Source organism: Rana temporaria, chromosome 11, assembly GCF_905171775.1.
Source record: "Rana temporaria chromosome 11, aRanTem1.1, whole genome shotgun sequence".
Taxonomy (NCBI): domain Eukaryota; kingdom Metazoa; phylum Chordata; class Amphibia; order Anura; family Ranidae; genus Rana; species Rana temporaria.
Genome location: NC_053499.1, coordinates 5553219 through 5579563, shown reverse-complemented (window position 1 = coordinate 5579563; position 26345 = coordinate 5553219). Strand labels below are relative to the sequence as shown.

Below are 26345 nucleotides of genomic sequence, written 5' to 3'. Positions count from 1 at the left end.
CGTGCCTGGCCTGCTGACACCTGTAGTTCCTCAGCAGCTGCAGCAGGTCATTTGCCGACGAAGCAAAGAGTCATTTGGGACATTTGCCCCGTGTTGCAGGAAATGCGCCTTTTCCTTACACGCCTGATGTTTTCCCTTGAATCCTATCGCGGATGAATCACCTCCATCCCCTTGTATTCTCGGCAGTTATTATTTGGCTGTTTGAAAAAACTGGCTGATTTTCTGTTTCCTAGTACGGTGAGACGGCTCTGACAGCTCTGAGCAGGCTCCTCCCTCTCCTGCAGAGATATTTTCCAATCTGGCCAATCGGCGCCCTGCGTTGCACTGTACTGTCAAAATGCAAAGCTATCCCCACACACACACACTCACACACACACTCTCAGCTCAGAGAAGAACCTGCTAGTGACACATTACTATTCTGCTGAAGTCCACAGGTTGGGGCTGATCCCGTCACTACTACGCTGAGATCCCCCCCCCCTGTCCAGCTGCAGCAAAAGGATATCCTCATCTCCCAGACACATTTTTCCTCTTCTCGCCTTCCAGCAACCCTGAGCCTCTAACTGGTATTATGATTAAAGAGGATTGATTCCCTCTAAAGCAAATATACAAGGGCACATCAGTCATTATCGCAGTAAAGCTGCATCTGCTTCTTGGCTCAGGCTGAAGAAAAATAGAGACATCTTAAGCTGCTTGGAAGCCAACGCTGCCCATCAGGACAGAACCCAACACATATGCTGCGTCTCTTCCTTGAGAACACCCTTCGGAGACGATGCCGATGAGATAATGAACAGAAGTCTTCCGTTTCCCGAGAGGCGAATTACAGGTGTCTCCCCGTGAGAAGATTCCGATGAACGGAGACGAACATGAGTCCCGGTCGTTGTACATCAGAAGGGCTCGTTATGACGATGGCGACTCCAGTTCGTTAGTGGGATTCATGTGCGTTGCCGCCTCGCTCTGCAGTGGAGGTGATTGAAAGGTTTTTTTTTTTTTTTCTCCGTCTAGCAAGCTTACTCTCGTAGAAAGAGAGAGAGAGACGATCGTGTCGAGAGAAGGGTTAGTGGAAAAGATGCCATCCATCCTGGTGGCCTCCAAGATGAAATCGGGTCTGCCCAAACCGGTCCACAGCGCCGCACCAATCCTCCATGTACCAGCAAGGACAATCCCCCAGCCCTGTTACCTCAAATTGGGAAATAAGGTAGATGTCGCGAAGCCCGCTTACCCCAGTCAGATCTCGCTGAAGCCCCAGTATGGCTACGAGTCCACCGGGGAGGCATTGCCCATCAAGAAGACGGATTCTGAAGAAAATGTCTTCGACACACAGGTCAGTATACAGTCTGATTCAGCCCCATTGGGAATAACATGTCTTTAAAATGAAAAATGTCCAACAAAATTATGCTAGTTTATGACCAGCTGTATACATTAATGTGTTTATTGGGCTATATATCGTTAGCGGTTGGCAGAATGCACTAATCTGGCTTTATTTATAAAGAATCTAATGTACTGGTCCCCCCTGATCTTTGGGTTTTGCCAATGGATGTGTGTGGGCTATGGTGGACCTTCACAGACCAGTGGATGTGTGTGGGGACTATGGTGGACCATCACAGACCAGTGGATGTGTGTGGGCTATGCTGGACCTTCACAGACCAGTGGATGTATGTGTGGGCTATGGTGGACCTTCACAGACCAGTGGATGTGTGTGTGGGCTATGGTGGACCTTCACAGACCAGTGGATGTGTGTGGGGACTATGGTGGACCATCACAGACCAGTGGATGTGTGGGGACTATGGTGGACCTTCACAGACCAGTGGATGTGTGTGGGCTATGGTGGACCTTCACAGACCAGTGGATGTGTGTGTGGGCTATGGTGGACCATCACAGACCAGTGGATGTGTGTGGGCTATGGTGGACCTTCACAGACCAGTGGATGTGTGTGGGCTATGGTGGACCTTCACAGACCAGTGGATGTGTGTGGACTATGGTGGACCTTCACAGACCAGTGGATGTGTGTGGGCTATGGTGGACCTTCACAGACCAGTGGATGTGTGTGGGGACTATGGTGGACCTTCACAGACCAGTGGATGTGTGTGTGGGCTATGGTGGACCATCACAGACCAGTGGATGTGTGTGGGCTATGGTGGACCTTCACAGACCAGTGGATGTGTGTGGACTATGGTGGACCTTCACAGACCAGTGGATGTGTGTGGGCTATGGTGGACCTTCACAGACCAGTGGATGTGTGTGGGGACTATGGTGGACCTTCACAGACCAGTGGATGTGTGTGGGCTATGGTGGACCTTCACAGACCAGTGGATGTGTGTGGGGACTATGGTGGACCTTCACAGACCAGTGGATGTGTGTGTGGGCTATGGTGGACCATCACAGACCAGTGGATGTGTGTGGGGACTATGGTGGACCTTCACAGACCAGTGGATGTGTGTGGGCTTTGGTGGACCTTCACAGACCAGTGGATGTGTGTGTGGGCTATGGTGGACCATCACAGACCTGTGGATGTGTGTGGGGACTATGGTGGACCTTCACAGACCAGTGGATGTGTGGGGACTATGGTGGACCTTCACAGACCAGTGGATGTGTGTGGGGACTATGGTGGACCTTCACAGACCTCCATTGATCCCAGGGGGAAGAATTAGACTGCTGTTGACCAGCTTCTATTTCTCCCTTTAATATTTTACCAGTGCTGGAGGCATCTGCAGTGCTTGAACATGCACACATGGCGGGTGGTAGTGCACATGTTTATGCCAGAACCGATGCACAGATTGATCATGCAACGTTGGATTATCACATCCGTCTTATTTAGGGTGGCCAAAGATCTGCATTCATGGAAAGCCACCAATGGTTATAGATTGATTTTTTTCCTTTAGTCTTTTGGATTTCCTGAGGCCCCTTTTGGGATTTTTTTTTGCAGTTGTATACACAGGCCAGTTGGCACAAGGATAGGTTGTAAATGGAATGCAAGCATGGGCTGGATGTGGGGTGCAAGCATTGGCCGTGTATGGAATGCAAACATGGGCTATGTATGAGGTGCACCATGAGCTGTGTATGGTGTTCAAACTAGGGTGCCAACATAGGCTGTGTATCGGGGGCAAGCATGGGCTGTGTATGGTGTTCAAGCATTGGCCGTGTATGGAATACCAACATGGGCTGTGTATGGGGTGCAACATGAGCTGTGTATGGGGAACAAGCGTGGGCTGTGTATAGGGTGCAAATGTGGGCTCTGTATAGGGTGCAAGCATTGGCCATGTATGGAATGCAAACATGGGCTATGTATGGGGTGCAACATAAGCTGTGTATGGTGTGCAAGCATGGGCTGTGTATAGGGTGCAAGCATGGGCCATGCATGGGTGACTGTAGCCTCTCTCATACGTGTCTGTGGATTAATAATGCAAATTACTAGAGCCCAATCAATGCACAGATTAAATATCACATTTGTCTTATTTAGGGTGGCCAAAGATCTGCATTCATGGAAAGCCACCAATGGCTTTAGATGAATTTCTCATTTAGCGTTGGATCTCTTGACGCCCCCTTGGGATATTTTTTTGGCATATTTGTACACAGGCCAGTCAGTGCAAGTGTGGGCTGTGTATGGTGTGCAAGTGTGGGCTATGTATGGGGTGCAAGCATGGGCTGTATATGGGTGACCGCGGTCTCCCTCATGGGTATCTGTGGATTAATAATGTGAAATACTCGAATCAATGCACAGATTGATCATGGAATGATTGAATATCACATCTGTCTTAATTAGGGTGGCCAAGGATCTGTATTCATAGAAAGCCAACAATGGTTACAGATTGATTTTTTTTTCTTTTAGTGTTGGATCTCTTGGGGGGGGGGGGGGGGCTGGGATCTTTTTTTTGGCAGTTCTGTACAAAGGCCAGTTGGCAGAAGCATGGGCCGCGTATGGAGTGCGAGCATGGGCCGCGTATGGAGTGCGAGCATGGGCCGCGTATGGAGTGCGAGCATGGGCCGCGTATGGGGTGCAAGCATGGGATATGTATCGAGTGCAAGTATGGGGTGCGAGCATGGGTCGTTTATGGGGTGCAAGCATGAGCCGTGTATAGAGTGCAAGTATGGGGTGCAAGCATGGGCTGCGTATGGGGTGCAAGCATGGGCTGCGTATGGGGTGCAAGCATGGGCTGTGTATGGGGTGCAAGCATGGGCTGTGTATGGGGTGCAAGCATGGGCTGTGTATGGGGTGCAAGTATGGGGTGCAAGCATAGGCCGTGTATAGGGTGCAGCGTGAGCTGTGTTTATGGTTCAAGTATGGTGTACAAGCATATTGATCTATCCTCTATGTACATATCTGTGTATCTATATAATATTTATGTATGGAAGTGTCTACAAATATATTATCCATCTGCAAAAAAAAAAACTGGCTACTGTAAGGAAATGAAAGAAAAAAAAAGTCCCTGGCCAGGCTGGCCTGTAATAACGTCACACACAGAGAATTTAATATCATATGCAAATAACATTGTTTATGTACCCGATACCGATAACATTTCAGTCACCTGACCTTTCTTGGCACGCTCTGTGGCTGGTGTACGCTTGTGGAGATTGTTGATCTTCTGTAACGTAGCCATTGCTGGAATTGGTGGTGCTGTTTCAGTTTTATACTCACACATGCAGACAGTCACTGTACTACAGATCATTCTCTGATATCCTCTGTTTGGAGAATAGCATTTACTATGTGATTATTATCGCTCACTCGACATTAACAAGCAAAGCATGTCCTAATTGCAGAACACATCCAGGGTGTCCGTGGCAGAAATTTTCCAGCATGCTGAGAAACCTTTAAAAATTAATTTAGAAAAATAGATGAGCTGTTCTGCGGCCACCTATTTGGCTTTGTGCTTTGTAACGCTAAAGGTAAACAATGATTTTTTTAAAAAAATGTTGTTCTATTTTCACACGTGGGAGATGAAAGGAAGAATCTAAATTGATCAGAAGGGGGCAACAGAGATTGCCTGGGAAAATTCTTCCTTCTAACACACTAATAAATTAGGGCCCATTAGGACTTGTGTGTACATGTACTTCCTTGCAGCTAAACACACCAACACACAGGTACAGTGCAGAGCCCGGGGAAATGATCAAGGTCGCTTCCATTATTGCTGTACAGTGCAGACCCCCATTCAAGGGTCCAACATGCTGCAGTTTGGCTGATTTTTTACCACTTCAGAGAAATGACAATCTACCGGCATGCAACATGGTTTTTCTTTTCTTCTTCTTTTTCTTCTTCCCCATTCTCTTCTTCTCCGTTCTCTTCTCCATTCTCTTCTTCTTCTCCGTTCTCTTCTTCTCCGTTCTCTTCTCCATTCTCTTCTTCTTCTCTGTTCTCTTCTCCATTCTCTTCTTCTTCTTCTCCATTTCTCTTCTTCTTCCCTGTTCTCCCCCGTTCTCTTCTTCTTCCCTGTTTTCATCTTCCACGTTCTCTTCTTCTTCCCTGTTCACCTTCTCCGTTCTCTTCTTCTTCTCCTTTCTCTTCTTCTTCCCCGTTCTCTTCTTCTTCCCCGTTCTCTTCTTCTTCCCCGTTCTCTTCTTCTTCCCCGTTCTCTTATTCTTCCCCGTTTTCTTCTTCCCCGTTCTCTTCTTCCCTGTTCTCTTCTTCCCTGTTCATCTCTTCTTCCCCGTTCTCTTCTTCCTCTTCGTTCTTTTCTTCTTCTCCGTTCTCTTCTTCTTCTCCGTTCTCTTCTTCTTCCCCGTTCTCTTCTTCTTCCCCGTTCTTTTCTTCTTCCCCGTTCTCTTCTTCTTCCCCGTTCTCTTCTTCTTCTCCGTTCTCTTCCTTTTTCTCCGTTCTCTTCCTTTTTCTCCGTTCTCTTCCTTTTTCTCCGTTCTCTTCCTTTTTCTCCTCTCTTCCTTTTTCACCGTTATATTATTTTTCTCCTCCTCTCTTCTTTTTTTTTTTCTCCTCCTCTCTTCTTTTTTTTTTCTCCTCCTCTCTTCTTTTTTTTTTCTCCTCCTCTCTTCTTTTTTTTTTCCTTCTCCTCTCTTCTTTTTTTCTTCTCCTCTCTCTTCTTTTTTCTCATCCTCTCTTCTTTCTCCCTTTGTAAATCTATGCACTACAATCTCATATAAGCTTCAACATGTCCTTTCAAAAGTAATTGCCAGAGGCTATTCAGTTCGCAAGTGTTGCGCTATATACGTTTTTCACTCACTCAATAATATAACACCTTGTGATCCTGCCATGATAGTCCTTGTTCTAGCACTTTCCATTATAGGGTAACAACACTCTGCCCTTGTCTCCCTTTCATATGCACCCCACTACAACCAGCTGTGCCAACACATATATTATACAGGCATGGCCCACCGCTGTCTCTATCGGGGAGCCGGTTCAGGGATGTGCAGCCGATGGTGGAGTGAGTGCATATAGACAGAAAGTGTCTGAAATGAGGCTGGAGGGGATCAGCAGCACTTAGATAAATAAAGGATGAAGGTGAAGACAGTATTGCACTTCTTTATAATACACTGTGCAAGCTAAATGCCACCCAGATAGGTTTAACTGTCACAAAACTGTAAGTCAAAGAGGAAATAATGGAACATAGGAGGTTTATACTTGTAATAAGAAGAACCCCAGCTGAGGGTGTACAACAGTGGTCTCTAAACTGCGGCCTATTGTTTGTCTTTATCTGGTCACTATTCCTCCCACTGACACCAATGATGGGTCATTATTCCTCCCACTGACACCAATGATGGGACACTATTCCTCCCACTGACACCAATGATGGGACACTATTCCTCCCACTGACACCAATGATGGGACACTATTCCTCCCACTGACACCAATGATGGGGCACTATTCCTCCCACTGACACCAACAATGGGACACTATTCCTCCCACTGACACCAATGATGGGTCACTATTCCTCCCACTGACACCATTGATGGGGCACTATTCCTCCCATTGACACCAATGATGGGTCACTATTCCTCCCAACTGACACCAATGATGGGGCACTATTCATCCCATTGACACCAATGATGGGTCACTATTCCTCCCACTGACACCAATGATGGGACACTATTCCTCCCACTGACACCAATGATGGGACACTATTCCTCTCACTGACACCAATGATGGGACACTATTCCTCCCACTGACACCAATGACGGGACACTATTCCTCCCACTGACACCAATGATGGGTCACTATTCCTCCCACTGACACCAACAATGGGGCATTATTCCAACCATTTGACACCAATGATGGGTCACTATTCCTCCCACTGACACCAATGATGAGGCACTATTCCTCCCACTGACACCAATGATGGGACACTATTCCTATCACTGACACCAACAATGGGGCATTATTCCTCCCACTGACACCAATGATGGGACACTATTCCTCCCACTGACACCAATGATGGGACACTATTCCTATCACTGACACCAATGATGGGACACTATTCCTATCACTGACACCAACGATGGGACACTATTCCTATCACTGACACCAACGATGGGTCACTATTCCTATCACTGACACCAACGATGGGTCACTATTCCTCCCACTGACACCAATGATGGGTTACTATTCCTCCCACTGACACCAATGATGGGTCACTATTCCTCCCACTGACACCAATGATGGGTCACTATTCCTATCACTGACACCAATGATTGCATACTAGTTCACTTCCTATTCACTGGTGTGCTGTGTAATTTTTTTACTCCCACTGATCACCTAGCCTGAGACATTCAGGGCTGTCTTAATGATAGGGCACACCTGGGCACTGCCCAGGGGCCCCAGCTGCATGGGGGGCTCCTGCACTTTCCCCAAAGCAGCTGGTCCTTGAGCCCACACTGCCCTGAAATTGGGGGCCCCATGATGACACTGAGAGTGATAGATGCAAAGGAGAGGTAGTCGGCCTCCTACCTACTTAATGTTTTTTTTACCTGCACTGTCATCATTGTAGGGGCCCCAGAGCATTACTTTGCCCAGGGGCCCATGATGCTATTAAGACGGCCCTGGAGACATTATCTGCTTCCTCTGACCACAGCCCAGTCCCACAAAAGTCTGAAGGACAGTAAGCTGGCCCCTTGTAGTTTGTAGCCCCCTGGTCTATAACATGTCATGTATAAGTGCTTCTGACCACCACAGAGAAACCTGCAATCGGGTTTCCCACCCCAGACATGTAAAGGGGGGGGGGGGGGGGCCTGCGCCGTGTATTGGCAGCATGCGGTCTGGGTGGTGACTTCATTGTTTTGCTCTCTTTTGAAGCTTCAATTACAAAGCCAGACCAAAACCCGCACAGCACAGAGAGGGTTAATAGGTGTCTACATGAATTACCCGGGTCGGCAGTGCCCAAGCACTTGTGCCTCCTTGCAGCTCTCATTCGCAGCCGCTGCCCTGCAGATGGGCCCCCCCTAGTATTGAATCATTTTTTTCCCCTCCGTCTAACGAGAAGCGTTCCTGGAAGTTCCTGGAAGTCGCAGATTCAGACAGGTGTCGCCCTGAAGTCAGACGGAAAGGATGTGACTTTTATATTAAGATGAAGAGTATAAGGTGATGTTTTTCCTGACGACAGTGCTGACGGTGTGCTCTTCTGTAGGGGATAAAAAATAAATAAAAATTTTCATAAGTGATATTAAAAAGTGGATATGTTTTGCCTTTTCTAATTCTTCCTCCCCCCCCCCCCCCAAAAAAAATACAAAATTAAAAGCCAGCAGCTACACATACTGCAGATGCTGGCATTTAATAATCGGACACTTACCTGTCCTGGAGTCCCTCGATGTCGGCACCGCAGATGATGTTTCCATTAGCTGTCGGGTGCTGCCGCCGCCATTGCGCGTAAGGGAATACGGCAGTGTAGCCTTTCGGCTTCATGCCGGGAACCCTACTGTGCATGCGCGAGGCCCCCGCTCCTCTCTCCTATTGGCCTTGCAGCCGGGGGGGGGGGGGGAGCGGGAGCCCCGCGGTGACGTCACAGGCTCTGGCCCGGACTCCCGGAAGTGGGAAAGGATATCCTGCCCCCCCCCCGAAAGGTGAGAATTGTGAGGGAGTCAGATGAGCGGAAGTCCCACTTTAGTGTGGAACTCCGCTTTGAGACCCCTTTCACATTGAGCCACCCATAGCGCCAACGGTAAAACGTGCTATTTTTACCGCCGACACTATGGGCGGATTTGCGGCGCATTTCGGCCACTAGCGGGGCGCTTTTATCCCCTGCTAGCAGGCGAGAAAGGGTTAAAACCGCGCTGTCCCATTGATTTCAATGGGCAGGAGCGGTGGAAGAGCGGTAAACACAGCGCTCCTTCACCGCTCCAAAGATGTGGCTAGCAGGACTTTTTTTTTTACCGTCCTGATAGCGCAACGCTCCAGTGTGAAAGCCCTCTGGGCTTTCACACTGGAGACAATGGAGCAGCTGTTTGAGGGCGAATTGCAGGCGCTATTTTTAACGCTATAGCGCCTGCAATACGCCCTCAGTGTGAAAGGGGTCTTAGTAGCCAAACCCCTTTTATGTTTTATACACCTCCTATTGGACATTTCCAAAGAGCTCCAACAAACAGAATGGAGGGGCTGGAGTGTGGTGAAGGTGAGTATCAATGGGCATAGGCGTGCGCACAGGATGTGCCAGATGTGCCCGGGCACACCCTAATCACCCTGTGCAGAACAGATTCCCCCTCCTGACATGGATCCCCCTCCTTCCCCCCCACAGCACTTCCGGCTTCCCTCCTGGTTGATGCTGTGGATGTCTTAAGATGAGTGGGGGAAGGGGCCAGTAAATATGACATTTACCGGCCCCTTCCCTTTCTGAATAAACATCGTGAGTGATCGGTAGAGTGTGTTTGAGCTTTGGGGTGCACACCCTAATGCCAAAGGCTGCGCACAATGGGGGTGGAGCAGGTGCCCAATCAAGAGAACCTGTTGCTTTTCCCCCATTGGGTGCATGGGCTTGTTCCTTGTATTTGGCATAAGAAGGTTGTATCTTTTGCTGAGTTTGTATTCTTGGAACAAATGTGAATGAACTTTCCACAGATGCCTCTGCTGTTCTCCCAAAGTAGTAAAGAGCCACAGAACATATTTTAGCTGCTTTGCTAATAACAAACACATTGGAAATGTGTTACTCGCTTGAAAATGAGAGTAGTAGCGGGGAGGCTCGGCGATGGAAAGTGTGAAGAGGGATTTTGGCAGAATGAAGAACGTCTTCCTATCAGAATAATATATTCCCGTTCTTCTCAGCATGCTACAATACAGAGATCATTGTAAAGAAGATCGACGCCCTGATTGGATGACTTTCATTTTGCTCCGTGTGTGACATAAACAAGTGTTATTTATTGAAATAAAATGCTTGTTTTCACCTTTGCTCAGTTTTACTGATCTTCCGCCGCCTACAGGAGAACAATGGGGAGACGGGGACAGAGCGTTGTCACTAGGGTGACCACGTGTTCCAGATTCAGGGCCGATCCTAGGCAGGGTGCACGGGGTGCTCCATACAAAGGCCCCGCAGAGGTGGGGGCGCCGAAGCTTCAAAGTGCTCCCCTCCCTCCTCCTTGTCTGTGTCCAGAGGCGGAGCGCATGTAGCCGGTGCTGCGGTTCCCCATCCCGCTTGCTCTCTCCGCTGGCAACTGACAAGAGCGCATACCTCCCGCTGTCCCCGGAATCCGGGCACAGCGGGAGTGTAAGAGTCAGGCGTATGTAACGTACAGAGTACAGAGTGTAAGAGTCAGGCGTATGTAACGTACAGAGTGTAGGAGTCAGGCGTATGTAACGTACAGAGTGTAGGAGTCAGGCGTATGTAACGTACAGAGTGTGAGTCAGGTGTATGTAACGTACAGAGTGTAAGAGTCAGGCGTATGTAACGTACAGAGTGTAGGAGTCAGGTGTATGTAACGTACAGAGTGTAGGAGTCAGGCGTATGTAACGTACAGAGTGTAGGAGTCAGGCGTATGTAACGTACAGAGTGTAGGAGTCAGGCGTATGTAACGTACAGAGTGTGAGTCAGGTGTATGTAACGTACAGAGTGTAAGAGTCAGGCGTATGTAACGTACAGAGTGTAGGAGTCAGGTGTATGTAACGTACAGAGTGTAGGAGTCAGGCGTATGTAACGTACAGAGTGTAAGAGTCAGGCGTATGTAACGTACAGAGTGTAAGAGTCAGGCGTATGTAACGTACAGAGTGTAAGAGTCAGGCGTATGTAACGTACAGAGTGTAGGAGTCAGGCGTATGTAACGTACAGAGTGTAAGAGTCAGGCGTATGTAACGTACAGAGTGTAAGAGTCAGGTGTATGTAACGTACAGAGTGTAGGAGTCAGGCGTATGTAACGTACAGAGTGTAAGAGTCAGGCGTATGTAACGTACAGAGTGTTAGGCCCCGTACACACGAGAGGATCTATCCGCTGGAATTGATCTGCGGATCAGTTCCAGCGGATAGATCCGCTGGTGTGTACATCCCAGCGGATCTTTTTCCGCTGATTTTTTTAAGGCCCGACCGATTTTCAGCAGATAAAAATTTCTTAGCATGCTAAGAAATCTATCCGCTGGAATCGACTTCAGCGGATCGATCCGGTGGTCTGTACAGACTCACCGGATCGATCCGTCCGATTCCCTCCCTTGCATGCGTCGTAATGATTCAACGCATGCGTGGGTATCCTTATATGACAGCGTCGCGCACGTCGCCAAATCCGGGGAAATCCTTGAGAGGATTTATCCGCGGATGCGGTCCGGCGGACCGTATCCGCGGATCAATCCTCTCGTCTGTACCCGGCATAAGAGTCAGGCGTATGTAACGTACAGAGTGTAGGAGTCAGGCGTATGTAACGTACAGAGTGTAGGAGTCAGGCGTATGTAACGTACAGAGTGTAGGAGTCAGGCGTATGTAACGTACAGAGTGTAAGAGTCAGGCGTATGTAACGTACAGAGTGTAAGAGTCAGGCGTATGTAACGTACAGAGTGTAAGAGTCAGGCGTATGTAACGTACAGAGTGTAAGAGTCAGGCGCATGTAACGTACAGAGTGTAAGAGTCAGGCATATGTAACGTACAGAGTGTAGGAGTCAGGCGTATGTAACGTACAGAGTGTAGGAGTCAGGCGTATGTAACGTACAGAGTGTAAGAGTCAGGCGTATGTAACGTACAGAGTGTAGGAGTCAGGCGTATGTAACGTACAGAGTGTAGGAGTCAGGCGTATGCAACGTACAGAGTGTAGGAGTCGGGCGTATGTAACGTACAGAGTGTAGGAGTCAGGCGTATGTAACGTACAGAGTGTAGGAGTCGGGCGTATGTAACGTACAGAGTGTAGGAGTCAGGCGTATGTAACGTACAGAGTGTAAGAGTCAGGCGTATGTAACGTACAGAGTGTAGGAGTCGGGCGTATGTAACGTACAGAGTGTAAGAGTCAGGCGTATGTAACAGAGTGTAAGAGTCAGGCGTATGTAACGTACAGAGTGTAGGAGTCAGGCGTATGTAACGTACAGAGTGTAAGAGTCAGGCGTATGTAACGTACAGAGTGTAGGAGTCGGGCGTATGTAACGTACAGAGTGTAGGAGTCGGGCGTATGTAACGTACAGAGTGTAAGAGTCAGGCGTATGTAACAGAGTGTAAGAGTCAGGCGTATGTAACGTGCAGAGTGTAGGAGTCAGGCGTATGTAACGTACAGAGTGTGAGAGTCAGGCGTATGTAACGTACAGAGTGTAGGAGTCAGGCGTATGTAACGTGCAGAGTGTAGGAGTCAGGCGTATGTAACGTACAGAGTGTAGGAGTCGGGCGTATGTAACGTACAGAGTGTAGGAGTCAGGCGTATGTAACGTACAGAGTGTAAGAGTCAGGCGTATGTAACGTACAGAGTGTAGGAGTCAGGCGTATGTAACGTACAGAGTGTAAGAGTCAGGCGTATGTAACGTACAGAGTGTAGGAGTCAGGCGTATGTAACGTACAGAGTGTAGGAGTCAGGCGTATGTAACGTACAGAGTGTAGGAGTCGGGCGTATGTAACGTACAGAGTGTAAGAGTCAGGCGTATGTAACGTACAGAGTGTAGGAGTCGGGCGTATGTAACGTACAGAGTGTAGGAGTCGGGCGTATGTAACGTACAGAGTGTAAGAGTCAGGCGTATGCAACAGAGTGTAAGAGTCGGGCGTATGTAACGTGCAGAGTGTAGGAGTCAGGCGTATGTAACGTACAGAGTGTAAGAGTCAGGCGTATGTAACGTACAGAGTGTAGGAGTCAGGCGTATGTAACGTGCAGAGTGTAGGAGTCAGGCGTATGTAACGTACAGAGTGTAAGAGTCAGGCGTATGTAACGTACAGAGTGTAGGAGTCAGGCGTATGTAACGTACAGAGTGTAGGAGTCAGGCGTATGTAACGTGCAGAGTGTAGGAGTCGGGCGTATGTAACGTATAGAGTGTAGGAGTCAGGCGTATGTAACGTACAGAGTGTAGGAGTCAGGAGTATGTAACGTAACATATTTTATTCCTACCCTCCTATCGGCAGCTCTGTATTATTTTATTTCCATTGAGTTTCCAGATTTACTGAAAAAATCAATAAAAATTTCAAATGGAAAAAATATTGAAAAAAATATACATTTTAAATGATTCTAAAATAAATCTTTTATGAGATTTTAATGATTGAGTTTCCATCTTCTTTCAAGCAGTTTCTGCCTTACCTTCTTTTAAACTTTTTAATAATTTAAAGTAAAAGTTGAGTTTTTAGCGGAATGCCGCTTATCCTGCCAACACATTGGAAAAATAAATCTGTACAACCTGCGCCTATCCTGTCCCTTTTTTTCACAGAGAAAAGAGAAGCAAGTACATTTTGACCTTTTGAAATGAAAGTTCCCCTTTGTGACATGTTTGCTACATTCTTCACTTCCTCCGATATTTTTAGTGAAGTTTTTTGTTTCCCTAATTACTCATTTTATTTTGTTGGCATGGGTGATGTCACATGAGATTTCCCCTAAATTATTTGTTTTTATTGACGACGGTAAAAACACGGCAGGGGTCGCTTCCCTTTCCCACTCTATATGAAAGGAAAATTAAAATGTTGGTTTGGAGCTTCACTTTAATGTATCTTTGTATGTTCAAAAATAATAATATTTATAATTTTTCCAACATTCTGCCCGGCTCAGCATGTAGGTGACAGGTACACTTTACTGCCCACGTGGGGGGGGGGGGGGGGGGGCTCACACATGTTTTCCCTGATGAGGAATATTTCCATCATTTTGGAAATTACCTGTAATCAGTGCGCTTTTTTTTTTTTCTTCTTTTTTTTTCTTTTTTTAAAGGGTCTGTAATTGCAGCTGATTTGTTGACCGGCGTTTGGCCTTCCAGATGGCAGCGAACGTTTATATTTAGTCCTTTTCTGTGCAGATCATTTTTTCCTACAAACAAGCTGGAAAATCCATCCTAATGCCAGTTCTCCCGGGAATTCCGCCGAAATGTATATAGGCATATACAGAATATTTTGGATTTTTTTATAAATTAAGGTTGTTTTATTTTTTAACCACTGAAAGGTTTTACCTCTTTTGTGACCATGGCATTTTTTTTCTATTCAGCACTGCGCTACTTTAAAGCGTAGATCCGCCGTTTCTTTTTTTTTTTTTTAAAGGTCAGCAGCTACAAATACTGCAGCTGCCGACTTTTAAAATAAAGACACTCACCTGTCGATCTGTCCCTCGGCTCTCGGGTGCTGTCGCCATCATTTTCGGTAAGGGAATCAGGAAGTAAGGCCTTTCGGCTTCACTTCCTGGTTCCCTACTGCGCATGCGCGACTCACGCTGCATTATCCCACTGGTCCCTGCTGTCTTATGGGACCCGTGTGTCTCGCAGAAGGCGCCGGAAGTGGCGTAGATACCTGCGGGTGGCTTGGGTATCTATGCCCGGAAGTGGGAGCAAAATATCTGGGTTACACAGGTATCTGCTCTCCCCTCCCCCTGAAAGGTGCCAAATGTGACACCGGGGGGGGGGGGGGGGGGGGGGGGGACACCGGTGACACCGGGGGGGGGGGGGGATTCCGTAAAAGCGGAAGTTCCATTTTTGGGTGGCACTCAGCTTTGGGGTGCACGCCCTAATGCCAAAGGCTGCGCACAATGGGGGTGGCGCAGGTGCCCAATCAAGAGAACCCAAGCCGAGCTGCAGATCCCCCGAGTCCATTCAGACACGGAGCTGCAGTTTGGCCCTGCCCCCCTTCTCTCCTGATTGGCTCACTGACTTTGTTTGACAGCAGTGGGAGCCAGTGACATCGCTGCTGTGTTTCAGCCAATCGGGAGGGAAAGTCCCGGTTAGCCGAGACACTCGTGAACAATGCTGGACAGAGATGGGGCCCTGGTAAATATTAGGGGTGGCAACCCCCTTTTTTTTTATGGGTCCGGAGGCCCCCAGGGCCCTGGATGGCAACCCCCCCCCCTTTTTTTTTATTAATTTTTTTATAAACATTTATATATATATATATATATATATATATATATATATAATATATATATTTTATTATTATTAAAGGGCCCAGAGGTCCCCAGGGCCCCCGGATGGCAACCCCCCCCCACATTTTATATATATATTTTAATTAAAGGGCTCAGAGGTCCCCAGGGCCCTTTGTTTGTGTATTTTTTTATAAATGTTTATTTTTTTATATATATATATTATTTATTTTTTATTAAAGGGCCCAGAGGTTTCTTTTTTCTTTTTGTTAAAGGGCCCAGAGGTCCCCAGGGCCCTGGATGGCAACCCCCCTTTTTTTATTTATTTTTGTATAAAAAAAAATTATATATATATATTTTTCTTATTTTTTTTGTAAAGGCCACCCCACCGTTTCCCAATTTGCGGAAGCACCCCCCCCCCCCCAGTTCTCTGCTCCAGGGGGCCCATGCCTGAAGCTGTGTAAGGGGCCCCGAAATTCCTGATGGTGGCCCTGCCTTCGCTACACTGTTTACCCCTTGCAGCACTATATAGATAAGTGACACACCCTGCTGCATATTAATTGCTATTCTGCCCACACCTCACCGCTAAATCTAGGTCAGTGTACACAGCGCTGTACTACTGACACAGAGACCTGTATTCTCTGCACTGCGTGACTGCTGCACAGAGCAATACAGGATCAGCACCCCATTGTGCAGAAAGATATGGTGTACAGAACGGTATACATTGTATGTCAGCATTTTTCAGTTCTGTTTAGAAATACAGATGAATGTAATCAGGGAAGTGTATGTAATCTTATCGGCTCGGGTTAAAGTTTTGAAAACAGTGAGGGATATTTATCAACCAAGTTACTGACAGAATCGGACACCTGCCTACTGCAAATCAGACCGCCTGGAAGAAAAGTCAAAGTCCCGGAGCGATGCTGGAAACCCTGCGATTCAATGTCGGTTCCCGCATCGCACCTGCTTCACCTCTCCCTCCTTATTAGCTGAGGCACAGAAGCAGTGCCATTAGTTCCCGGCAGCTGTCAATCAAAGTCAGTTAGCCAATCAGGGGAGAGAGGGGTGGGGCTGAACAGCAGCTCCGTGTCTGAACGGGGAGCTGCAGCTTGGCTCAGGTGCCCCCATAGCAAGCTGCTTGCTGTGGGGGGCACTCAACAGGAGGGAGGGGCGAGGAGAAGCAAAGAGGCACCCGAGAGGAGGATTCGGGCTGCTCTGCGCAAAACCAACTGCACACAGCAGATAAGTACTTTAAAAAAAAAAAAAAAGACTTTACAATCGCTTTAATGCAGAGAATGCATTAAGGCAGTGGTCATCAACTCCTGTCCTCAGGACCCACTAACAGGCCAGGTTTGCAAGATTACTGAAATACATCACAGGTGATCTCATTTGCTGCTCGTGATTGCAGTATTCTAGTCTGCATCTCCCCCAAGGTAATACATAAATCCTGGCCTGTTAGTGGGACCTGAGGACAGGGATGATGACCGCTGGTATAAGGCACCACTTGAAATTTTACCGTAATGGATCAAATTATTTAATATAAAATAATATATAAAATATATAAATACAAATACTATACAGGTTAGCTGCATACTTGCCAACATCATCTCAGTCCCCGGGACACCCCCTCCTATGGCCCACATACACACAGGGCCGGCCTTTGGGGTGTGCGAGCTGTGCGGCCGCACAGGGCGCCATGGGCAACAGGGGCACTGTGCGGCCATCCAGAGGCGTTCTAGGGGGGTTTGGGGGCGTACCACACACTGGGGGGGGGTGTCAGACTGGCAACGGGGGGGGGGGGGCTACTCTGAACGGGGGGATCTGCATTGAAGGGGTGGATACACTGAAGGGGGGTCTGCACTGAAGGGGGGTCTGTGTAACATGCAGGGGGTCAAGAGCTGCAGGGTTCTGTGTAATGTAAAGGGATCCAGTGATGCAGGGTGCTGTGTAATGTAAAGGGGTCCAGTGATGCAGGGTGCTGTGTAATGTAAAGGGGTCCATAGGTGCAGGGTGCTGTGTAATGTAAAGGGGTCCATCGGTGCAGGGTGCTTTGTAATGTAAAGGGGTCCATAGGTGCAGGGTGCTGTGTAATGTAAAGGGGTCCATAGGTGCAGGGTGCTGTGTAATGTAAAGGGGTCCATAGGTGCAGGGTGCTGTGTAATGTAAAGGGGTCCATAGGTGCAGGGTGCTGTGTAATGTAAAGGGGTCCATAGGTGCAGGGTGCTGTGTAATGTAAAGGGGTCCATAGGTGCAGGGTGTTGTGTAATGTAAAGGGGTCCAGTGATGCAGGGTGCTGTGTAATGTAAAGGGGTCCATAGGTGCAGGGTGCTGTGTAATGTAAAGGGGTCCAGTGATGCAGGGTGCTGTGTAATGTAAAGGGGTCCAGTGATGCAGGTGTTGTGTAATGTAAAGGGGTCTAGTGATGCAGGGTGCTGTGTAATGTAAAGGGGTCCATAGGTGCAGGGTGCTGTGTAATGTAAAGGGGTCCAGTGATGCAGGGTGCTGTGTAATGTAAAGGGGTCCATAGGTGCAGGGTGCTGTGTAATGTAAAGGGGTCCATCGGTGCAGGGTGCTGTGTAATGTAAAGGGGTCCATAGGTGCAGGGTGCTGTGTAATGTAAAGGGGTCCAGTGATGCTGGGTGCTGTGTAATGTAAAGGGGTCCAGTGATGCAGGGTGCTGTGTAATGTAAAGGGGTCCAGTGATGCAGGTGCTGTGTAATGTGAAGGGGTTCCGAGTGCTGTGTAATGTAAAGGGGTCCAGTGATGCAGGGTGCTGTGTAATGTAAAGGGGTCCAGTGATGCAGGGTGCTGTGTAATGTAAAGGGGTCCAGTGATGCAGGGTGCTGTGTAATGTAAAGGGGTCCAGTGATGCAGGGTGCTGTGTAATGTAAAGGGGTCCAGAGGTGCAGGGTGCTGTGTAATGTAAAGGGGTCCATAGGTGCAGGGTGCTGTGTAATGTAAAGGGGTCCAGAGTGCTGTGTAATGTAAAGGGGTCCAGTGATGCAGGGTGCTGTGTAATGTAAAGGGGTCCTCTTTGTGTATGTTTAGTGACCAGGGGGCGAGGGGTGAAGATGAGGGGGGGGGGTGCCACAGGATTAGCTTGCACAGGGCGTCTGAACACCTAAGGCCGGCCCTGCATACACATCACACCCTATTCTCGCCCCCTATCATGCCCATTTTCCAGATGGTCTTGCCCAGATCAATCCTACTCTATGGGAAGCCACAATTTTTGCGGGGACTGCCCACTTGCATTTGTGTTGCCCTCGGTATACTCAGTGACTCAAATAAGGGTGGTGCTGTGCTCTCGGGGGGCAGTCAGGGGCATGGCATCTTCCAGAGCACCTAGAATATAAAATCTTGGACAGTTGGCAACTATGTACCCGGAGAAATTGCTCCTCCATTGATACAACAAAAAAGGTTAAAATGTAACTTTTTGTTAAAGTAACGATGTCTCCTTGTCCGGCTCCAGATGACAGCAGTGCTCTGTGACTTGGATGTGCTGAGCGGAGGATGGGGATGAATGTCATTGGCTCATCCCGTGTGTTCTGTATGATGCTGATATTCTACTCTTTACATGATCAATCTCTGGGGCAATGGAGGATTTAATTATATCTTGTAAATGTAATGGACTATACATTAGATTGCAGCCTGGAAGACTCGCCTGGGCTATTAAGGAGGCAATCGTATTTGTTTAAATGACAATGAGCTTTTGAATACCAAACATACCTTTAGGAGGATATGGCTAAATATAGAGCATGCGATTCCATGATGTGAGCGATCGCTGTGCCCTGCGCTGCTATGGAAACGCTCTTCACAATTTACATTGTTATTTGCCGGGAATATATTACACACGCTACTCGCTGTTCCTTTATTATTCTCTGAACTGTGGCTGAAATTCTGAATGACCATAGACTGACCGCCATGTTGTTCTGCCCTATCCTGTGACCTGATACTCATTGAATAAAAGCTGCAAAGTCGTTATAAGCAGGGCTGTCTTAATGAGAGGGCACACCTGGGCACTGCCCAGGGGCCCCAGCTGCATGGGGGGCCCCTGCCCTTTCCCCAAAGCAGATGGTCCTTGACCCCTGACTGCCCTGATTACCCGCACTGTCTCCATTGTAGGGGCCCCAGAGCATTATTTTGCCCAGGGGCCCATGATTATATTAAGATGGCCCTGGTTATAAGGAATAGTGCCCCATCATTGGTGTCAGTGGGAGGAATAGTGCCCCATCATTGGTGTCAGTGGGAGGAATAGTACCCCATCAATGGCATTTGTGGAAGGAAAGTGCCCCATCATTGGTGTCAGTGGGAGGAATAGTACCCCATCATTGGTGTCAGTGGGAGGAATAGTGCCCCATCATTGGTGTCAGTGGGAGGAATAGTACCCCATCATTGGTTTTTGTGAAAGGAATAGTGCCCCATCAGTAGTATCAGTAGAAGGAATAGTGCCCCATCATTGGTGTTAATGGGAGGACTAGTGCCCCATCATTGGCATTGGTGGAAGGAATAGTGCCCCATCATTGATGTCAATGGGAGGAATAGTGCCCTATCATTGGCATCAGTGGGAGGAATAGTACCCCTAAATTGGCATCAGTGGGTGGAATGGTGCCTCATCATGGGCATCAGTGGAAGAAATAGTGCCTCATCATTGGTATCACTGGGAGGAACAGTACCCCATCGTTGGCATTAGTGGAAAGAATAGTGCCCCATCATTGGTGTTGGTGGGAGGAATAGTACCCCAACAGCATCAGTAGGTCAGAGGTCATCTGGAGTCTTATTTTTTGCTGCCCTGTCACCTGCCTGACCTCAAACAACCGTCTCTCAGGAAACTGCTAAAGACACTGAACCATCATGACAGCCAGGGGATTAGCATTTTCGGAGGGTGGTCTGTATCAGCAGTTTCTATTCTTCCTCCATACAGGCTTGTATGTATGTGTGTATGTGTATGTATGTATGTATGTGTGTGTGTGTGTGTGTGTATGTATGTATGTGTGTATGTGTGTGTGTGTATGTATGTATGTGTGTGTGTGTGTATATGTATGTGTGTATGTATATGTGTGTGTATATGTATGTGTGTATGTATATGTGTGTGTATATGTATGTATGTATGTATGTGTGTGTGTGTATGTATGTATGTGTGTGTGTGTATGTGTGTGTGTGTATGTATGTGTGTGTGTGTATGTATGTGTGTGTGTGTATGTATGTGTGTGTGTGTGTGTGTGCTCTGCTGTGACACATGGCATTTACATCTCCTTTCAATGTATCCATGACAACCACATAACAGAGCCCGGGATTGTCCTGCGGTCTCCAGTCTTCTCCTCTGTTTATATATTTGAGGATTACTGGTGTGACTGGGCATAACATTGGCGGGTCATGTATGTATTTGTTTTCCTCGGTGTGCTTGTGTAATGCACGGCTGGGTAGATTTCTGGTGCCAGCTCTTCAATAGAATATAAACAGGTAAAGCCAACAGCAGATCTAAACCCAACTGCTAAAATCTAATAAAAGCTTTAACACGTTAATTTAAATTTCAAAAGTCATTTTCAATTTTTCCAAGTCCACCAAAGTTGGTATTGCCCTTGGCGGTCTACCGGGCGACCACGGGTGCTTAGACATTGAAATGAATGGGCTGCCTGTATGCGTTCTCTCCAGAGGTGTTCAATCCGGTACAAGTCTGGACTCTGGCTGGACATTCAGAGTTGTCCTGCAGCCACTCCTTTGTTATAGTGGCTGTGTGCTTAGGGTCGTTGTCCTATTGGAAGATGAGCCTTCACCCTAGTCTGAGGTCCAGAGCGCTCCGGAGCAGGTTTTCATCAAGGATGTCTCTGTACATTGCTGCATTCATCTTTGCCTCGATCCTGACTAGTCTCCCAGTTCCTGCCGCTGAAAAACATCCCCACAGCATGATTCTGCCACCACCATGCTTCACAGTAGGGATAGTATTGGCCAGATGATGAGCGGTGCCTGACTTCCTCCAGACATGACAATTGCAATTCAGGCCAAAGAGTTCAATCTTCATTTCATCAGACCAGATGGTCTGAGAGTGCTTCAGGGGGCTTTTGACAAACTCCAGGTGGGCTGTCATGTGCCTTTTACTAAGGAGTGGCTTCCGTCTGGTCAATCCCCCATATAGGCCTGATTGGTGGAGTGCTGTAGAGATGGTTGTTCTTCTGGAAGGTTCTCCTCTCTCCACAGAGAAATGCTGAAGTTCTGTCAGAGTGACCATCGGGTTCTTGGTCACCTCCCGAAATGAAGGCCCTTCTCTCCCGATTGCTCAGTTTGGCCGGGTGGCCCACTGTAAGAAGAGTCCTGGTGGTTCCAAACTTCTTCCATTTATGGATGATGGAGGCCACTGTGCTCATTGGGACCTTCAATGCTGCAGAAAGGTTTATGTATCCTTCCCCAGATCCGTGCCTCCATACAATGCTGTCTCCGAGGTCTACAGACAATTCCTTGGACTTCATGGCTGGGTTTGTGCTCTGACATGCACTGCCTTTTCAAATCATGTCCAATCACCTGACAGGTGGACTCCAATCAAGTTGTAGAAACATCTCAAGGATGATCAGTAGACACCGGATGCACCCAAGCTCACCCAGCAAGTGGGCGTCATCTAGGCAGGACCAGCCAGAAAGTGGGCATGATCTGGGCAAGACCCCCTGGAAAAAGGGTGTGGCCTGGGCAGAACCATCCTGAAGGGGAGCATACCAAGTTTTAGTGTCCTGGGGATTGAGATGAAGATGTTGGCATTGTAGGGTAATAACTGGAGGGATTGCAGGCAAGAGTAGCTGGTTCTTGCATGACCACCCAGCAAGTGGGCGTCATCTAGGCAGGACCAGCCAGAAAGTGGGCATGATCTGGGCAAGACCACCTGGAAAAAGGGTGTGGCCTGGGCAGAACCATCCTGAAGGGGAGCATACCATGTGTGAGTGTCCTGGTTGGATTGGGATGAAGATGTTTACATGTAGGGTAATAACTGGAGGGATTGCAGGCAAGAGTAGCTGGTTCTTGCATGACCACCCAGCAAGTGGGAGTCATCTAGGCAGGACCAGCCAGAAAGTGGGCATGATCTGGGCAAGACCACCTGGAAAAGGTGTTTGGTCAGGTTAGGACCATCTTGAAGGTGAGAATACCACGTTTTAGTGTCCTGGGGATCGGGACGAAGATATTGGCATGTAGGGTAATAACTGGAGGGGATTGCAGGCAAGAGTAGCTGGTTTTTGCATGACCATCCAGCAAGTGGGCGTTGTCTAGGCAGGACCAGCCAGAATATGGGCATGATCTGGGCAAGACCACCTGGAAAAAAGGGTGTGGTCAGGGCAGGACTATCCAGAAGGTGACCTGGGATGAAGATGTTGGTATGTAGGTTATGGATGTGGTGTTCAGGGAATGGAAGGGCATTGAACGCTGGCATTTCACCCATCGCAACTGTCACACCCAATTCTATCCCATCCTATTCTTCACAATGAAAATCCTGGTCCCTTCTCTGTGCCTCCAGGTGATGTCCCTGATTTGAGGCTGATGCAGAGAGCGATTTCTTTTTTTCCTAGCTGCATGAAATGCACACAGCCGTCTTTTTATAGCACCCGCGATATTTACATGGCAGAAACGTCCAGCTTCTCTGTGTATTGTACAGAACGTAATAGGAAACTGCCTGGAATCGGCTCAAACACTCGTACCACTGGCCCTCCGCTATTTATAACATGCAACATTCTCTTCTACCCAATTTATGGGAAACTTCAGAGAAACAAATCTGGTGATTTCTCAGTGAACCGAGGAAAATATCCACTTCTGCTTCTCCCAGCGCTGACGCATCCAGCTTATTGGAGGAGGAGGACCTGATCCTGCCAGTAATACAATGACTGCATGTCTGCTGGATAGTCGGGGGGTGTAAATAGACTGACTACTATAATAGTAACTGAGCTTACAAACACAGTCCGGAAACTCATAGCCATATATACATGAATACTCACCGGCCACTTCAGTGGCGGCTGGTGCTCAATTTTTTTTGGGGGGGGCGCAAACAAACTGAAAAAAAAAAACATCAATTGCAGCCACTGTGCCCATCAATTGCCGCCAGTGTGCCCCATCAATTGCTGCCAGTGTGCCCCATCAATTGCCTCCAGTGTGCCCCATCAATTTCCGCCAGTGTGCCCCATCAGTTGCTGCCACTGTGCCCATCAATTGCCGCCAGTGTGCCCCATCAGTTGCTGCCAGTGTGCCCCATCAATTGCTGCCAGTGTGCCCCATCAATTGCCTCCATTGTGCCCCATCAATTGCCGCCACTGTGTCCCATCAATTGCCGCCACTGTGTCCCATCAATTGCCGCCACTGTGCCCCATCATTTGCCGCTACTGTGCACCATCAATTGCTGCTACTGTGCCCCATCAATTGCTGCTACTGTGCCCCATCAATTGCTGCCAGTGTGCCCCATCAATTGCCGCTACTGTGCCCCATCAATTGCTGCCAGTGTGCCGCATCAATTGCTGCTAGTGTGCCCCATCAATTGCTGCTAGTGTGCCCCATCAATTGCTGCCACTGTGCCCATCAATTGCTGCCAGTGTGCCCCATCAATTGCTGCCAGTGTGCCCCATCAATTGCTGCTACTGTGCCCATAAATTGCTGCCAGTGTACTCATCAGTTGCCACTACTGTGCCCCATCAATTGCTACCAGTGTGGCCATAAATTACCATTACTGTGCCCTATCAAATGCTGCCAGTGTGCATCGCCCGGGACTTACCTGTCTCACATTGGCTCACAGCGGCGCCCTCCACGTCCACGCTCCTCGATGTCTTCTCCCGTCCTCTCTCTCAGGCGTCCAATCACAGCTCCTGTTGTTTCAGCCAATCAGGTGACAGGTAACAGACCCGAGCACCTGATTGGCTGAGTGTTAGGAAAGCGACTTAAGCAAGTTATTTCTAAATCCCGCGATAACTCGCGGCAGGCCTCCGCAATGTCTCCTGGGAACAATTACAAAAGCTCCCAGGAGACATTGCGGCATCGAGGAAGTGACGGAATACCCGCACACTACCCGATGAATCCATATACAGGAAGCGGCCAGTAACATAAAGGATTACTAAGGTTCGCCTGCCCCTTACAGTGACTCAAGTCGAGTCCTTCACTAAGCGGCGATGCTGGGCATCGCCGCTTAGTGAAGGATCGGCTCGGCTGCTCTAGTCCTGCAAAGGGAACGGCGTTCCTGCTGTGAAAAAAGTGCAGGGATGCCGTTCCCAAACGTTCCCGCAGGACTCAAGCCCTGCTGCCCCTGGCTCAACATTTGGGTCATTTATATAGCAGCCAATCGGGATCCATCGTGTATTACTGATATGATGTCAGCAGAGTGCATTCAGATTTGTTGCAGGCAGGAATTGGTGCTCATTTTATTTAATCACATTTTGTACAATTCTCATACCTGGAGAGTCCAACTATAACATTTATATTTCTTGATGTAAGCAAATTACAACATATAAAAAAAAAGATCTTTCATCCGTAGCAGCCAATCATTTACGGGCTTTGTAGCTCTAGCCTGAGCTGGGGGGCATCATATATATAATCTGGTTGCTTTACTAATCGGCCTCAATGTGTAGATTTGGGTGTTGTAGGAAAGAGCGATGAGGTCATACTATGCACATCATTGCAGTCTTTATTCCAAGCTTGAAGATTATTTTTTCCCCTGCTGTCACGTTGCATCTTTGTAGCCCCCGTTGTTCTGCGGAGGTGAGGCGCCCTTCATGGGTGAGTACAGCCCTCAGCGACATCATTTAAGTGACACATTAGTAACATCTGGCTGAACACAAGTGACACTAATCAGTGAGAAGATTACTGAAGAGTTCTGGGAAAGTTTCCTGTAACATTTCCGTCTAGGTGAGAAGTTCTATGTAATGTATGAAGAGAGGCTGCAGGCATCAGAGGTTGGTCCGGCCCTATGAAGATGTCTTTGGGTCCAGCTGTTGGCATAAACATAGAGGCTCGGGTCACCCGAAAGTTCATGTTTATGCTGCAGAGAAGGGCGGTGCATGAGGAGGCCTTCGGCACCAGCTCACCAGACCAAGCTTTACCAAGATCTTGTTCTACTAACTCTGGTTAGATCAGGTGACAAACAATGGCCCAGATTCAAGTAGATTTGCGCAGGCACAGGGCAACGATTTTGCCCTGCGCCCACGCAAATATTTTGCGCTGCCCTCGATTCACGGAGCAGTAGCTCCGTAAATTGTGAGGGCGCGCCGGCAAAATTGCCCGGCGTAAGCGCGCGCAATGTAAATGATCCCGCCGGGGGCGGGAATCATTTAAATTAGGCGCGCTCCCACGCCGAGCGTACAGCGCATGCTCCGTCGGGAAACTTTCCCGACGTGCATTGCGGCAAATGACGTCGCAAGGACGTCATTTGCTCCAAAGTGAACGTGAATGGCGTCCAGCGCCATTCACGATTCACTTACGCAAACGACGTAAAATTCGAACGTCGCGACGCGGGAACGTGGGTATCGTATAGCATTGGCTGCGCCTGCTATTAGGATGTGTAACGTTACGCGAAACCCGACGTACGCAAACTACGTCATTTGCGTACGCAGGGCTCTCGCAACGTTGTGAATCGGTGTTAGTATGCAATTAGCATACTATACACAGATCACAATGGGAGCGCCCCCTAGCGGTCATCGCTAGACTGCAGCCTAAAATCTGCGTGGCATAAGAGCCTTATGCCACGCAGATTTTAGGCTGCAGTCGGCGTAGCGATGTTCCTGAATCAGGAGCATTCGCTACGCCGGAGCAAGTAAGCAATTGCGCCGTGTAACCTATGGTTACACAGGCGCAATTGCTTCTTGAATCTGGGCCAATGTATTTATGTTTATTGCAGAGTGTATCACTTTTACATTAACATTTGTTTCATGCTTGCTGTGTCTTTCATGATTGGATATTTAATTAAAAAAAAAAAAACATTCTCCCTCTCCTTCTAGTACAGTGGTCTCCAACCTGTGGCAGGGGGGCCAGATGCAGCC

At 48.2% G+C, this 26345-nt stretch overlaps 1 protein-coding gene across 7 annotated transcripts in view; it reads left to right on the top strand.

The window, feature by feature from the left end:
- Positions 1 to 366: 366 nt before the first annotated feature.
- Positions 367 to 26345, top strand: part of NAV2 (neuron navigator 2) — a 286033-nt gene continuing 260054 nt past the window's right edge. For 6 of the 7 annotated variants that reach the window (XM_040327916.1, XM_040327913.1, XM_040327912.1 and 3 more), the window contains exon 1: positions 367 to 1321. In XM_040327916.1, the coding sequence (XP_040183850.1) occupies positions 1067 to 1321 (255 nt within the window). In that variant the 5' untranslated portion in view covers positions 367 to 1066. The remainder of the gene's footprint in view (positions 1322 to 26345) is intronic. The other variant, XM_040327918.1, reaches the window with a different exon arrangement.